This window comes from Jaculus jaculus, chromosome 13 (assembly GCF_020740685.1).
Source record: "Jaculus jaculus isolate mJacJac1 chromosome 13, mJacJac1.mat.Y.cur, whole genome shotgun sequence".
NCBI lineage: Eukaryota > Metazoa > Chordata > Mammalia > Rodentia > Dipodidae > Jaculus > Jaculus jaculus.
In genome coordinates, this window is record NC_059114.1 from 24255559 (window position 1) to 24271224 (window position 15666).

The following is a 15666-nucleotide window of genomic DNA, read 5'->3' on the forward strand; positions in this document are numbered from 1 at the left end:
TCCAGACACATGCGTCACTTTGTGCATGAGGGTATGGGGGCTATTTTACATTCAAACCACCATAGGCCAATACAGCTGATCCCATTGGACTGAATGTTGGGACCCTCCAGATTCAGATATGGAATCCCTACTCCAAGTGAGATGGTATTAGGGATAGGGCCTTTTTGAGGTGATCATGGATAGATGAGGTCAAGAGGGTGGAGCCCTGTGGTGGGATTAGTGCCCTCATGCCTTATGAGAGAAGGGAGTGATCCAAAATACTCTCTCACCAGGTGAGGACATTGTGAGAAGGTGCTATCTGTAACTGGGAAATGTGTCTCTGCGATGATTAATACTGATCATCAACTTGATCTAGAATCATGTAGGAAATCTGGGCATGGTGGTGCACGCCTTTAATCCCAGCACTGAGGAGGTAGAGGTAGGAGGATCGTCGTGAGTTTGAGGCCCCCCTGAGACTACATAGCGACTTCCAGATCAGCCTGGACTAAAGTGAAACCCTACCCTGAAAAACCAACACACATACACAAAATAAATAAAAATAGGGAAGGGATATGATGGAGAGTGGAGTTTCAAAGGGGAAAGTGGGGGGAGGGAGGAAAATTACCATGGGATATTGTTTATAGTTATGGAAGTTGTCATTAAAAAAAAAAAGAATTATATAGGAGATGAGCCTCTGGGCATATATGTGAGAGAGTGTCCAGATGAGGTTAACTGAAGAAGGAAGACTTACTCTAAATGTAGGTGACACCATCCCATGGGCTGTGGTTCTAGACTGAGAAGAAGAAAGTGAACTGAGCTGAGCACCAGCATTTCTCTCCCTGCGCTTCCTGACTGGATGTAATATATCCAGCTGCCTCACACTATTGCTACCATGCCTTCCCTAACCTGAAATAAGTCCTTCTGTCTTTTTTTTTTTTTTTTTTTAGAGTTTTGAGGAAGGATCTCATTCTGGCTCAGGCTGACCTGGGATTCACTCTGTAGTCTCAGGCTGGCCTCCAACTCATGGTGATCCTCCTATTTCTGCCTCCCAAGTGCTGGGATTAAAGGCGTGTGCCACCACGCCTGGCTAAGTCCTTCCAGGTTCACCTGGAATTCAATATGTAGTCTCTCAGGCTGTCCTCAAATTCATGGAAATCCTCCTACCTCTGCCTCCCAAGTGCTGGGATTAAAGATGCCACCACGCCTGGCTATTCAAACTATTTTTTTTTTCTTCCTCCAATTTTTATTTATTTATTTATATAATTGACAACTTCCATAATTGTAAACTATTCCATGGTAATTCCTTCTCTCCCCCCACTTCCCCCTTTGAAACTCTACATTATATCCCCTCCCCCTCTCAATCAGTCTCTCTTTTACTTTGATGTCATGATCTTTTCCTCCTATTATGATGGTCTTGTGTATGTAGTGTCAGGCACTATGAGGTCATGGATATCCAGGCCATTTTCTGTCTGGAGGAACATGTTGTAAGGAGTCCTACCCTTCTTTTGGCTCTTACATTCTTTCTGCTACCTCTTCCTCAATGGATCTTGAGCTTTGGAAGATGTGATAGAGATATTTCACTACTGAGCAGTCTTTTGTTACTTCTCAGCACCATGGTGTCTTCTGAGCCATCCCAAAGTCACTGCCTTCTGAAAAGAGAAGCTTCTCCAACCAAAAGTGAGAGTAGCATTAGTATATGGGTATGAACATAAATAACTTGCTTACTGGGCAGCCAAACTAATTTAAAATATATATATATATATATATATATATATATATATATATATTTATTTATTTTAAAATATATATATATTTATTTTAAAATATATATATATATATATATTTTAATATATCATTTGAGAGAGAAAGAGGTAGAGGTAGAAGGAGAGAGAGAGAGAGAGAGATAGAGAGAATGGGTATGCCAGGCCTCCAGCCACTGCAAATTGCAGATGCATGAGCCTTGCACATCTGGCTTACATGGGTCCTGGGTAATCGAACTGGGGTCCTTTGGCTTTGCAGGCAAATGCCTTAACCACTAAGCCATCTTCTCCAGCCCCCAAACTAACTTTTTTTTTTGAGGTAGGGTTTCACTGTAGCCCAGGCTGACCTGGAATTCACTATGTGGTCTCAGGGTGACCTTGAACTCACAGCAATCCTCCTACTTCTGCCTCCCGAGTGCTGGGATTAAAGGCATGCAGCACCATGCCTAGTAAACTAACTTTTTTTTTGTTTTTGGTTTTTTGAGGTAGAGTCTCACTCTAGCCCAGGCTGACCTGGAATTCACTCTGTAGTCTCAGGGTGGCCTTGAACTCACGGTGATCCTCCTACCTCTGCCTCCTGAGTGCTGGGATTAAAGGTGCACACCACCACACCTGGAAGAAGCAAACTAACTTTTATCAGACATATTCCTAGGTATAAGAGGGGTAAAAGATAGTGAAATTGGTAGTGAAACATCATATGCATAGGGCTAAGATGATGGGGAGAAAATTTTTTCAGGGAAGGTATATCAGCTGGTCATATTGAAATTGTATGATGCTTGAACTTAATGGGAACATGGAAGATAAAAATAGGGTTTTGACCAGGTGTGGTGTCCCATGCCTTTAATCCCAGCACTTGGGAGGTAGAGGTAGGAGGACTACTGTGGGTTCAAGGCCACCCTGAGACTACAGAGTGAATTCCAGGTCAGCCTGGTTTAGAGCAAGACCCTACCTCAAAAAACAAAAACAAAAACAAAAATAAATAAGGGTTTGACTCAAAGCCAAGCACCACATGTTCTTTCTTCATATGTGAATCCTAGCTAGAAATGTTTAGACTTGTATGTGAGTTGGAATAAAACTCGATAACAAAGACCAGTAATTTAGAAAGGGGTTAAAAGGGAGGGAGGAAAGGGGAAGAATCAAGGAGATGGTATTGTATATATGTAAGTAGAAGAACAGATTACTGGGGGTGAAAAGGCCTAGTGAGGTCAGGGGAAGAAACTGACTAATGGAAGCGTGGGGGGAGGGTTAATCAAAATCTAAGAATGAATAAGCCATATGGAAACCTACTTTTGACAACAGCACACCCAGAAGCCATAGATTGTTACTAGAAAATTTTCAATGCCAGGGATGGGATAAGCTGTTGGCCAGGGAGGTCTCTGATACCCCCAAACATTAAAGGCCATTGCCAAAGCCCTTGGTTTCCCACCAGGAATAGATGGTAAGACCCTATTGCTGAAGATTGCATTTGCTTGGGCTGCAAGGTCACTAAGAAATCAAGCTGGAGCTGAGCTGAAAACCTTTTCTCTGTAGACCAGCTGACAGAAAGCTGGATAAAGCTATGCTATATGCAGTTCAGTGGGAGAGAGAGAAGTCATCATTTGAGGTAAACAACAGTGGACACTGCAAGCCTTACGTTGGGCCAGCCAGACCAAATGAGCCAGCGGGTGCAATAGTGGCATGTCTGTTATGAGGGAAACCATCTGCTTTTCTTTTAAAATTTTTTTGGTTATTTTTATTTATTTGAGAGCGACAGAGAGAAAGAGGCAGATAGAGAGAGGGAGAGAGAGAATGGGCGCACCAGGGCCTCCAGCCACTGCAAACGAACTCCAGATGTGTGCGCCCCCTTGTGCATCTGGCTAACGTGGGTCCTGGGGAATCAAGCCTTGAACCAGGGTCCTTAAGATTCACAGGCAAGCGCTTAACTGCTAAGCCATCTCTCCAGCCCACCATCTGCTTTTTAATTGGATTGGAGGCCACTCCATGGGAGGGAATACATGCCTGGTACTAAAAACCTATGATGGAGGAGGGTCATGAGCCCTAGGGGTATAACAACTGCTGGTGTCTGGCTAAATGATTATATTATGTTCACCAAACTGCCCAGTAAGCACTTCTCTTAATGTTCATATCCATATATTAATGCTACTCTCATTTTTGGTTAGAGAATCTTCTCTTTTCAGATGGCAGTGACCTTGGGATGACTCAGAAGGCACCATGATGCTGAGAAGTGACAGAGGAGTACTCCCCACTGAAACATCTCTATCACACCTTCCAAGGCTCAGGGTCCATTGCAGAAGAGGTAGCAGAAAGAATGTAAGAGCCAAAGGAAAAGTAGGAGTGTTTACAATGCATTTTTCTAGAGAGAAAATGGCCTGGATATCCATGACCTCACAGTGCCTAACACTACCTACACAACACCCTCTGAATAGGAGGAAAGATGATGAATTCAAAGTAAAAGAGAGACTAATTGAGATGGGGAGGGGATATCATGGAGAGTAGAGTTGTGAAGGGGAAAGTGGGGGATTATCATGGTTTATTGTCTATAATTATGGAAATTGTCAATAATTTTTTAAATAGGGTTTTGAGGGCTGGAGAGATGGTTTAGCACTTAAGGCATTTGCCTGCATAGCTTAAGGACCCAGGTTCGATTCTCTAGTCCCCACATAAAGCCAGATGTACAAGGTGATGCATGCATTTCTCTTTCTATCTGCCTTACTCTCTCTCTCTCTCTCAAACAAACAAATAAAATATATAAAAATAGGGCTTTTGTTATAAATTCTAAAGTAAAAAGTTCAGGGAGTATGAGTCCATAAACAGATCCTAAGAAGGTAATAGTTGTTAAAACATTTATTAAGATAATATTTATGTGTTCAGCTATAAAGAACTGTGCAAATGGGCCTGCTGCATATTCGATGTTAAATCCTGACACTAGTTTGAATTCACCCTTAAGTCAAATGGTGCTCAGTTAGTTTCTGCTAGGAGAGAAATCTATTATATTCTTGCTAAAGATCAGGTGGGGAGAATAAGTCAGATATGTTGTTGTGAATAGATTAATATAGATAATGAATAGGATTCATTAAGTAAGAGAACCAATAGGATAATTGCTTTGGAGACTTCTTAGGAGATGGTTCAGGCAGTGGCTCATAGAGTGCCACTTAAGATATATTTTGAATTTGACACTCATCCACATCATAAAATACCACTAAGCTTGGATAGATAGAATAAATAATATTCCTGTTTATATCCATAAGCACATGGGACACTGGAAGTGGAATTTATAGGCTTAAGGCTAAGGTGAGGGAGAGAATGGGGACTGCTCATGAATAATGCCGTAGATGAGGAGTTTGGTCATAAAGGTTCATTGATAAGTAGTTGATAACATCAGAAAAAGATTGAAGAAGACCTCAGCATCCTATGATGCTGGGTCCTTTTCTTAGTTGTATGAACCCTAAAATTTTTCATTTAATTGGTGTTAGGCATGCTAGGGCAATGAGGATACAGCCCCTCACTTTGCATCTCATTGGCTACACCTTGACCTAGCGTTTCCATGTTGAGTCTTAAGCTTATTTTGGTTCGCTGTAGAGGTTTGCTGAAGAAGGCAGTATACAGGCTGACTTAGCAAGGGGTGGTCAGGCTTAGCAGGGCGTATCAATTGGAGACCGGCTCCTCTAGAAGGATATAAAGTACCGCCAAGTCCTTTGATCTTTAATCAGTGGCTGGTAGTTTGCTATTGGGTACCCTTGTTAGGGGGCTATTGCTGTTTAAGGCAAGGCATAATGGGTTATCTATTGGGAAAATTAAGATCCCTGTCATAGCTTATTTTATCTTAGACTATGAATTTTTACATATTAGTCAAGATTTAATCTTATTATAATAAAATTCTCCTCAAAAAACCAAAAAATAAAAATAAAAAAATCTCAAACCGGGTGTGGTGGTGCACGCCTTTAATTCTAGCACTTGGGAGGCAGAGGTAGGAGGATCACTGTGAGTTCGAGGCCACCCTGAGACTACATAGTGAAATTCAGGTCAGCCTGGGCTAGAGTGAGACCTTGCCTTGAAAAACCACATACACACACACACACATAAAATCTCTAAACATGTTTTAATCTTTGGGTTTATTAGTTTCGTTAAATCATATGAACACAATGGCTAGCACAAACTTGACCAACCCTAAATAGTATAACTTAGTTAAACTTTTGTTCATAGCTTAATTGTTACCACTCCTGTATCCATCCGTGGGGGTGTGGCTAAGCAAGGTGTCATGAGCAATTTTTGTGAGCTTGATACCCATTCCTTATAATCAATAGTAGATTTTAAAAAATATTTTATTTATTTTATTTTGAGAGAGAGAGAGAGAATGGGTGTGCCAGGGCCTCTAGCCACTGCAAATGAACTCCAGATGCATGCGTCACCTTGTGCATCTGGTGTATGTGAGTACTGAGGAATCAAACCTGAGTCCTTACGCTTTGCAGGCAAATGCATTAACTGCTAAGCCATCTCTACAGCCCTTAATTACATTCTTTTTTTGGTTTTTCAAGGTGGGGTCTCACTGTAGCTCAGGCTGACCTGCAATTCACTATGTAGTCTCAGGGTGGCCTCGAACTCTTGGTGATCCTCCTACCTCTGCCTCCTGAGTGCTAGGATTAAAGGCGTGTGCCACCATGCCTGGCTTAATATATATTCTTAGTGAGTGAGTATGGCCATCAGGGCCTCTTGCCGCTATAAATGAATTCCAAATGTATGCGTCGCTTTGTGAATTTGGCTTTACATGGGTGCTGGCCAATTGAACCCAAGACTTTGCAGGCAAGCACCTTTAACTGCTGAGCCACCTCCCCAGTCCTGCTCTTCTATTTTTAACAAATCCCTAACAACATATAGAATGAACTTTTTTAGTGAATGGGCCATATTCCACAATTTTAATATTTTATTTATTAATTTGAGAGAAACAAAAAGAAAAAGGAAGAGAGGGAAAGAGAGAAAATGGGCATGCCAGGGCCTCCTGCCACTGCAAACAAACTCCAGATGCATGTACCACTTTGTGCATCTGGCTTTACATGGGAACTGGGAAATCAAAACCAGGTCATTAGGCTTTGTAAGCGAGCATTTCAACCACTGGACAATCTCTCCAGCCCCACATTTCATAGTTTTCAGCAATATTAAGGGCTAGAGGTGTAGTTCAGTGATAGATCGCTTGGCTAGCATGTGTCAGGTCTTGATTTGATGTCAGCATCAAAATTAAGTGGAGAAGAATTGAGAATGAAAATCCATACACTTTTCAAAGAGATTCATTTTGGGGGCTGGAGAGATACAAACATATCTTACAACAATTGAGATACTGCATGTCTGTGAGCATGTGTATAGGATCACCAAGGTATTGTGCTGTTGCAACTGAACAAACAAAAGCCTATCTAGCTTTAGATGGATGGCTGGGGAATTGAACCCAGACTGGCAGGCAAGCTCCTCTAACCAATGAGCTATCTCCCCAGGACCCATCTTCCAGGAGTTATTTATCTATTTAAAATAATTCTTAGCTGGGCATGGTAGCACATACCTTTAGTCTCAGCATTAGGAGGGCTGAGGTAGGAGGACCACTGTGAGTTCGAGGCCATCCAGAGGTTACCATGTGAGTTCCAGGTCAACCTGGGTCTAGAGTAAGACTTTACCTCAAAAAACCCCACAATTGGACTGGAGGCCAGCTCCACAAGAGGCAATACATGCCTGGTACTGAAAAGGTCATGAGCCTTAGGGGAGTAATGCCTGCTGTGGCTGGCCAAATGCTTTTGGTTAGAGAAGCTTCTCTTTTTAGATGGTGGTGACCACTGGTCACTCAAAAGTCACCATAGTGCTGAGAAATGACAGTGAAGTGTTCAGCAATGAGACATCTCTATCACACTTTCTAAGGCTCAGGGTCCATTGTGGAAGAGGTGGTGGGAAGAGTGTAAGAGCCAAAGGAAAGGTAGGACTGCTTACAATGCACTCTTCCAGACACAAAACGGCCTGGATATCCATAGTAGCTGGCACAACCTACACAAGACCTTCATAATAGGAGGAAAAGATTATGGCATCAAAATAAAAGACAGACTTAGGGGAGAAGGGGATATGAATGGAGGGTGGATTTGTGAGGGGAAAGTGGGAGTGGGGAGGGAATTATCATGGTTTGTTTTCTATAATTTATGGAAGTTGTCAATAAAAAGTTAAAAAAATAATTGAAAAATCCACAAATAATGATGATGATGATAATAATTCTTTGCCTACTCTTGGACAAGCATTCTTATACCCTGGGGGTGGGAGTGGCAGACTCAGGATGAGCAAGCAGAAGTGGTAACTGAAAACATGGATATTATCCTCTAACAAATAGAGTCAGGACACACACACCAGCAAGACACTGACAGAAAAACAGACATGCCCACCCTACACATAATCCTAGGGTATCCATATGTCAGGGGGTAGTTGTAGAGGAGCCCGCAATTGTGACTATAATAATCACAACAGGAGGCACTAGTAGGCATTGTATTTGAGAAACTGAATTTTGAATCATTATTGTCCCATTTCAACAGGCTGCTATCCTAAGGGCATCTGTGATGGGCACAGCTAAGGGAGTCATCTCACCGGCTTGATCCAAGAGTCTGGCCTTCTAGGTCCACACATATCTATCATGCCTCTCTGAGTGGAAAATATCACCCTGGTTAGGATGTTCCTGGGGTTCAGAGTAAGGGTTTTAGAAGATGAGATGGGGAACAGATGCCCACCAATGATATCTCCAAGCCTCCCAGTCTGGAACATTTGGAGTTAGCTGAGCAACTGACAACAGGAGGAGTGGGAGAGCCGTGGGGGAGGGGTGTTCCATGTGGCCCTGTTGGGCAAGTTGTGGAGATTTTGTGTCCTCTCGCAAGGGACAGCCCTGCATTACAGAGTTGGCAGTCCTTTGTGATACTTCCCTTCATCATGTCAAATGGACCTTAGCGCTGGAGCACGGGAACTAACGTTGAAAGAGGAAGTCACCAGAAATGGAAGCTGTCTGAAAGACATCAGAGAGACCCAGCCAGAAGGCCAATCTTTCAGAGGTGGGAGGTAACTCCCATTCATGCACCCAGCATAGATCAGGGATAATGCTTGGGTCTGAGGGGCTGTATGTCAGGGAGAGCTGCTGCTGATGGACACAGGCCCCAGAGCATCAACAGACTCAGTAGGGCCATGTCAACAATGGCCTCGGTGAGACACTCTGTCTCCTTCTCATCTTCTCTGCAGAAACCCCAAGGGGCTGGGGGAGTGCTTCAGACTTGGGCTCCCCAGATGAAGGGTCGGAGGCTGGCTCTAGCACCAGAACACCTGTGTGTCAGGTTGGTGTCCATGTTGCTCTTGGGGATCCCCTTTATCTCGAATATCAGCTGTGACGTGAGATCAGCACACTATTCTTCTCATGAAATCGTCATCCCCCAAAGTCTGACAGCCAAGGGGAGTAAAGACCCAGGAGAGAAGGTGTCCTACATGCTGTTTATGCAAGGCCAGAAGCAGCTGGTACACCTGAAGGTGAAGAGAGGCTATTCTGTGGATGACTTTCCAGTCTACAGTTACCACAATGGTACCCTGCGGCAAGAGATGCCTTTCAGCTCGCATGACTGCCACTATGAAGGCTACATAGAAGGAGTGCCCGGTTCCTTTGTTTCTGTCGACACCTGCTCAGGCCTCAGGGGCGTCCTGGTTAAGGGGGAAACATCCTATGGCATCGAGCCCATGGTCTCTTCTGAACGGTTTGAACATGTTCTGTACACCATGGCACACCAAGGTCGAGTCTCCTGCAGTGTCATGTCCAAAAACAGCCAAGAGGACGCCAGGCAGCGCCAAAAGAGTAGGAAGCTTCAACATATGCAGGAGACCTCCTTCTTGTGGTCACACACCAAGTATGTGGAGATGTTTGTCGTGGTCAACAACCAGAGGTTCCGGATGTGGGGCAGTAACATCAGTGAGACCGTGCGGGCAGTGGTGGACATCATTGCCCTGGTCAACAGCTTCACCAGGGCCATCAACACGGAGGTAGTGCTGGCGGGATTGGAAATCTGGACTGAGGGGGACCTGATAGAGGTCCCAGTGGACCTGCGAGTGACACTCAGGAATTTCAACCGCTGGAGGCAAGAGAAGCTCCTCCACCGTGTGAGGCACGATGTTGCCCACATGATCGTTGGGCATCATCCTGGAGAGGACACAGGCCAGGCGTTTGTCAACGGTGCCTGCTCCAGCGGATTTGCGGCGGCCGTCGAGTCCTTCCATCACGAAGATGTCCTCCTGTTTGCCGCGCTCATGGCCCATGAGCTTGGGCACAACCTGGGTATTCAGCATGACATTGAGGCCTGCACTTGTGAAGAGAGGCGCTTCTGCCTCATGCACGCAAATATCACTAAACACAGTGGCTTCAGCAACTGCAGCTCCGACTTCTACTACCATTTCCTTCACGAGCACAGAGGGGCCTGCCTATTGAACAGACCGTGGCGCCCAAGCCGCCAGCGCAGGGATGCCCGATGTGGAAATGGGGTGGTGGAGCCACCGGAGCAGTGTGACTGTGGCTCCGCTTGTGAAAGCAACCAATGCTGTGATACAAACTGTCAACTGAAAGGGGAGGCACAGTGTAGTAATGAGCCCTGCTGTAGTCGATGCCAATTTAAAAAGAAGGGACAAATTTGCCGTCATACTGAAAATCTATGTGACCTTTTAGAGTTCTGTGATGGAATTTCTTCATACTGCCCCGAAGACAGGGTGATGCAAGATGGCTCAATATGTTATGAATCGTATCAGTGTCTCCATGGTCAGTGCATAGACCCTAACAGTCAGTGCTCACAGATTTATGGATTTGGTGCCTTGTCTGCCCCAAAAGATTGTTACAGTTCACTGAACAGCAAAGGAAACCGGTTTGGAAATTGTGGTATACCCTCCCAGCCTGGGGGAAGCTATGCCACGTGTACAGATGAGGATATATTTTGTGGGAAACTTATATGTACAGCGGTTTCTTTCTTACCACCGATCAAAGACAAGTACACCCTGATCCAGGTACCTCACGAAGCGGGGTGGTGCTGGAGCATGGATGCCTTTGACAAACACGATATCCCTGACGAAGCAGTTGTACAGAATGGCACTTACTGTGCCCCAGGGAAAGCTTGCATGAACTCCCATTGTGTTAATTCTTCCTTCGTTCCAACTTCATGCACACCAGAGGAATCGTGTAATGGGAATGGAGTTTGCAATGATTTGGGGAACTGCCATTGTAATCCTGGCTTTGCTCCCCCCGACTGCAAAAGAAAAGGAGATGGGGGAAGTGTGGACAGTGGTCCCCCTGGTAGCCCAACGGTTAAACCTCCACCACAAAGCGATGGAGGTCAAGTTAATCAAAGTGATGATGACTTGGAGCTAGATGTACGCTTATTAGCCATGAGTATAGTTTTGGGGTTATTAGCAGTATTTGTAATTATCTGCGGCATCTGGGCTTATAGACGCTCACAAGCTGCTGAACAAGAGTCTCCTTCAGAGTCCACATCCTTGTCCTCTGAAGAGGTCTCAGAAGCTTCTGGATCAGAAAAGAAATAAGCACAGTCGTAACCAGGGGGAGGATGAAACCAAATATATCAAATTCCTCAAGCACTGAGAATGAGATGCTCAGTGAAGCAAAGGTTAAGTAGGACTTGATAGCGCCAGTGGCTCTGATGGGACTCTGTGGTCTAGTAATTCACTGGTGTGGGAGGAAGGCTGCCTCCACCTTTATCTTAGGTAACGAGGTTTTTATGTAGTACGTATTTTAGTCCTTGTTTCTTTTTCACATTTCATTTGAACTCATCACATGTATCATTGAACATCCACGTACTTATATCTTTGGGCCAATAATTTTAGTCACTAAAAACTGTTTTTCGTGACCTGCTATCTTTCATGGAAGTTGTTTGACACAATATTACATGTTTCTAAATATATTACTACCACTGGAATCTTCATTTCAAATAACGGCTATAGGTCATATAAGGGTAATTTTCATGAGATTGATCTGACTTGCCCAATCAATGTGTATTCAAGAGAGGAGCTTTTAAATAAAAAAATAAACTTATTACCGTCAGGTATGTCCTCAGGTCCCATGTGGTGCAGTTACTGAGTCTGCTTTGTTCTGTAGCTGTGTGGGAGGAACTGTGTCTGATAAGGAAGAACAGCATAACTTCTAGTTTCTAAGAAGCCAGCACTAAACCCAACTTGGTGGCTTTTGTTTATTTGCCCATAATTTCAGCCCTTTGGAGATTGAGGCAAGACAATTTCAAGTTTGTGGCAGTTACCTTCTCATCGTTGGGTCAAAATACTCAAGCATAAGCAACTTTTGGAAGGAAAGGGTTTATTTTGGCCAATAATTTTTTTTTCTTCCAAATTTTTATTAACAACTTCCATGATTATAAAAAATAGCCCATGGTAATAACCTCCCTCCCCCACTTTCCCTTTGGAAACTCCATTCTCCATCATACCCCTCCCCATCTCAATTAGTCTCTCTTTTAATTTTGATATCATGATCTTTTCTTCCTCTTATGTTGGTCTTGTGCAGGTAGTGTCAGGCACTGTGAGGCCGTGGATATCCAGGCCATTTTGTGTCTGGAGGGAGCATATTGTAAGGAGTCCTACCCTTCCTTTGGCTCTTACATTCTTTCCGCCACCTCTTCCACATTAGACCCTGAGCCTTGGAAGGTGTGATAGAGATATTGCAGTACTGAGCACTGCGGTCATTTCCTTCCATCACGATGATACTTTCTGAGTCATCCCAAAGTCACTACCATCTGAAAAGAGAAGATTCTCTACCAAAAGTGAGAGTAGCATTAATATAAGGGTATGAACATTAACAGAAGTGCTTACTGGGCAGTTTGATAAGCATAGTATATACATTTAGCCAGGCAGCAGCAGACGTTACACCCCTAGGGCTTATGACTACCCCTGTTTTAAGTTTTCAGTATCAGGGATGTATTCCCTTCCATTGAGAGGGCCTCTAGTCCAATTAGACGGCAATTGGTTTTCCCTATAACATACGTGCTACTATTGCACCCATTGGCTCATTTGGCCTGGCTGGCCAAATATAAGGCTTGCAGTGTCCACTGTTTAGTGTCTTCACTGGTGATTTCTCTTTCTCCCATTGACCTGCATGCAGCATGGCTTCTTCCAGCTTTCTGTCAGCTGGTCTACATAGAGGAGGTTTTCAGCTCAGTTCCAGCAGGATTTCTCAGTGGCCTTGCAGCCCAAGTATGTGGAGTCTTCAGCAATAGGGTCTTACCATCTATTCCTGCTGGGAAACCAAGGGCCTTGGCAATGTTGGCCGACAGTTTTGAGAGGAGGTTTCATCATGGTGGGGAAGCAGGGCGAAAGTAGACAGACAGCTTGGCACGACATGTCCACACATCAGTAGGGAGGAAGGAGAGAGGATGAACTCAGTATGAACATCTAGTTGGGCTGGATTAATAAACCACCCCAGTGACACATTCTTCAGCAAGGATCCACTTTCAAAAACTCTACCAGCCTGGAATTTAAGTATGAGGCTTAGTCACAAACACATGACACTAGGGGAACATTTTATATTCAAACCACCACATTCTACCCGTTACCCATGGACTCATGGCCATCTCGTGATGTAAAATACATTCAATCCATCTAAAAAAAGTTCCCATAGGGCTGGGGAGATGGCTCAGCAGGTAAGGGCATTTACTTGCAAGGCTTGATAGCTCAGGTTTGGTGCCCCAGAACCCAGGTAAAGACAGATGCACAGAGTAGCATATGCATTTGGAGTCTGTTTGCAGTGGTGGGAGGTCCTGGTGTGCCCATATGCCCCTTTCTTGCTCTTTGTTTGCAAATACATAATAAATAAAAATGTTCTGGGGCTAGAGAGATGTCTCAGTGGTTAAAAGCACTTGCTTGCAAAGCCTGATGGCCCAGGTTCAATTCTCCAGTGCCCACATAAAGCTAGATGCAGAAAGTGGTGCATGTGTCCGTTATTTGTTTGCAGTGACAAGAAGCCCTGGTGCCCTCATACTCATTCTGCTTGAAAAAAAAAAAATTAAACATTAGCCAGCTGTGGTGGCGCACACCTTTAACCCCAGCACTTGGGAGGCAGAGGTAGGAGGGTTGCGATGAGTTTGAGGCCACCCTGAGACTCCATAGTGAGTTCCAGGTCAGCCTGGGCTAGAGTGAGACTCTACCTTGAAAAACCAAACAAACAAAATAAAAAAATAAAAAATAAACATTAAGGCTTGTTCTTGCTGTGTGCCGGTGTTGGAGGATCCCCCTCCCCTACTTCAGATTTACCAACAGCATGAATCAAGAAAAGTCAGCCAAACTTCAGGCTTAGGTCCAGATAGGAGGCCAGGGTGCAGCTCGTAGAAAGAAGAAGGTGGTACATAGGACGGCGACCACTGAGGACATAAAGCTTCAGAGTGCTCTAAAAAAGAAACTGGCTGTGAATAACATAGCTGGTATTGAAGAGGTGAACATGATGAAAGAGGATGGAACAGTTATTCATTTCAACAATCCCAAAGCCCAAGCTTCCCTGTCCGCCAATATCGTTGCAGTTACGGAAATGCTTCCTGGAACATGAAGTCAGCTTGGGGCTGACAGCTTAACAAGCCTTAGAAAGTTAGCTAACAGTTCCCACAGCAAATGTCGGACAGCAAAGCTCCAAAACCAAATAGACATTGATGAAGGGGATGGGGACGTTCCAGATCTTGTAGAAAATTTTGATGAAGCATTGAAGAACGGGGCTAACTCAAATCTTTTCTGTGGCTTTGGAAGCTGGTGCGGGCTAGATTTAATGATCAGCTATGTGGTCCCTGAGTTTTACAGACACAGAGAACATCCACTGTCACTCATTCAGTGATACAAATATTTTGTATATTAATAATGCTGTTTGGGCTGGAGAAATGGCTTAGTGGTTAAGCGCTTGCTTGTGAAGCCTAAGGACCCTGGTTCGAGGCTTGATTCTCCAGGACTCACATTAGCCAGATGCACAAGGGGGCGCACGCGTCTGGAGTTCGTTTGTAGTGGCCGGAGGCCCTGGTGTGCTCATTCTATCTGCCTCTCTCTATATCTGCCTCTTTCTCTCTCTCTCTGTCCGTCACTTTCAAATAAATAAAAATAAAAAAAAATAATGCTGTTTTTCAGCATTTTCTTGGTCATTTGATTTTGCATTTTGCATTTCCTCCCAGGGTCTTTACTTTTGGTCAAAATATGCAATGTTGGTGCAGCTTGAGGGTATTTTGGTTTCTGTTTATTGTTGTTGTTGTTTTGGGGGGAGGGAGTGTTCTTGGTGTATGTATGTACATATATGTGTACGTGTGGGTATGTGTGTATATGGTGGAGAGCAAATTGGAAAATAGCTCTATTTATCTTCTCCCTTCCCCCAGTAGAAATAAAATAAATCTTTATAGTTGTTACTTTTTTTAAATAATGCACTAGTTTAAAGTGAGTATCTGATTTCATATTTACACGTGTTCTTAACCAAAAGGCCGAGAAGCAATGATTTCATATTTAAAGCGATTCTTTACCATTGGAGATTTGTTTTTCCTCGAGGTAGGGTCTCACTGTAGCTCAGGCTGACCTGGAATTCACTATGTAGTCTCAGGGTGGTCTTGAACTCACAACATTCCTCCTACCTCTGCCTCCCAAGTGCTAGGTTTGAAGGCATGCACCACCATGCCCAGCTGGAGATTGGTTTTAACTGGCGTGGTTAACTGTCATTTTTTTCTTTTTTAAAAATACTTCTCAGTGGAAACTGTCCTGAAGTTTTTTTTTAACAAATAGTTTTATTCATTTTTATTTATTTATTTGAGAGTGACAGAGAGAGAGAGATTGAGAATGGGTGCACCAGGGCCTCCAGCCACTGCAAACGAACTCCAGACGCATGCGCCCCCTTCTGCATCTGGCTAACGTGGGT

At 44.0% G+C, this 15666-nt stretch overlaps 1 protein-coding gene and 1 pseudogene across 1 annotated transcript; both read left to right on the plus strand.

The window, feature by feature from the left end:
* The first annotated feature begins 9014 nt into the window (after positions 1–9014).
* On the plus strand, positions 9015–11312 carry LOC101605389 (disintegrin and metalloproteinase domain-containing protein 1b-like). The gene has a single exon (XM_004670963.3). It carries the CDS (start codon positions 9030–9032, stop codon positions 11310–11312), a length of 2283 nt encoding a protein of 760 aa, XP_004671020.3. The 5' UTR covers positions 9015–9029.
* A 2737-nt stretch (positions 11313–14049) lies between these two features.
* LOC101605681 lies at positions 14050–14610 on the plus strand (annotated as a pseudogene).
* The last annotated feature ends 1056 nt before the right edge of the window (positions 14611–15666 follow it).

Bases quoted from the DNA above. Each gene is read 5' to 3' on its own strand.
- LOC101605389 (XM_004670963.3), top strand. From the start codon at position 9,030: ATGAAGGGTCGGAGGCTGGCTCTAGCACCAGAACACCTGTGTGTCAGG.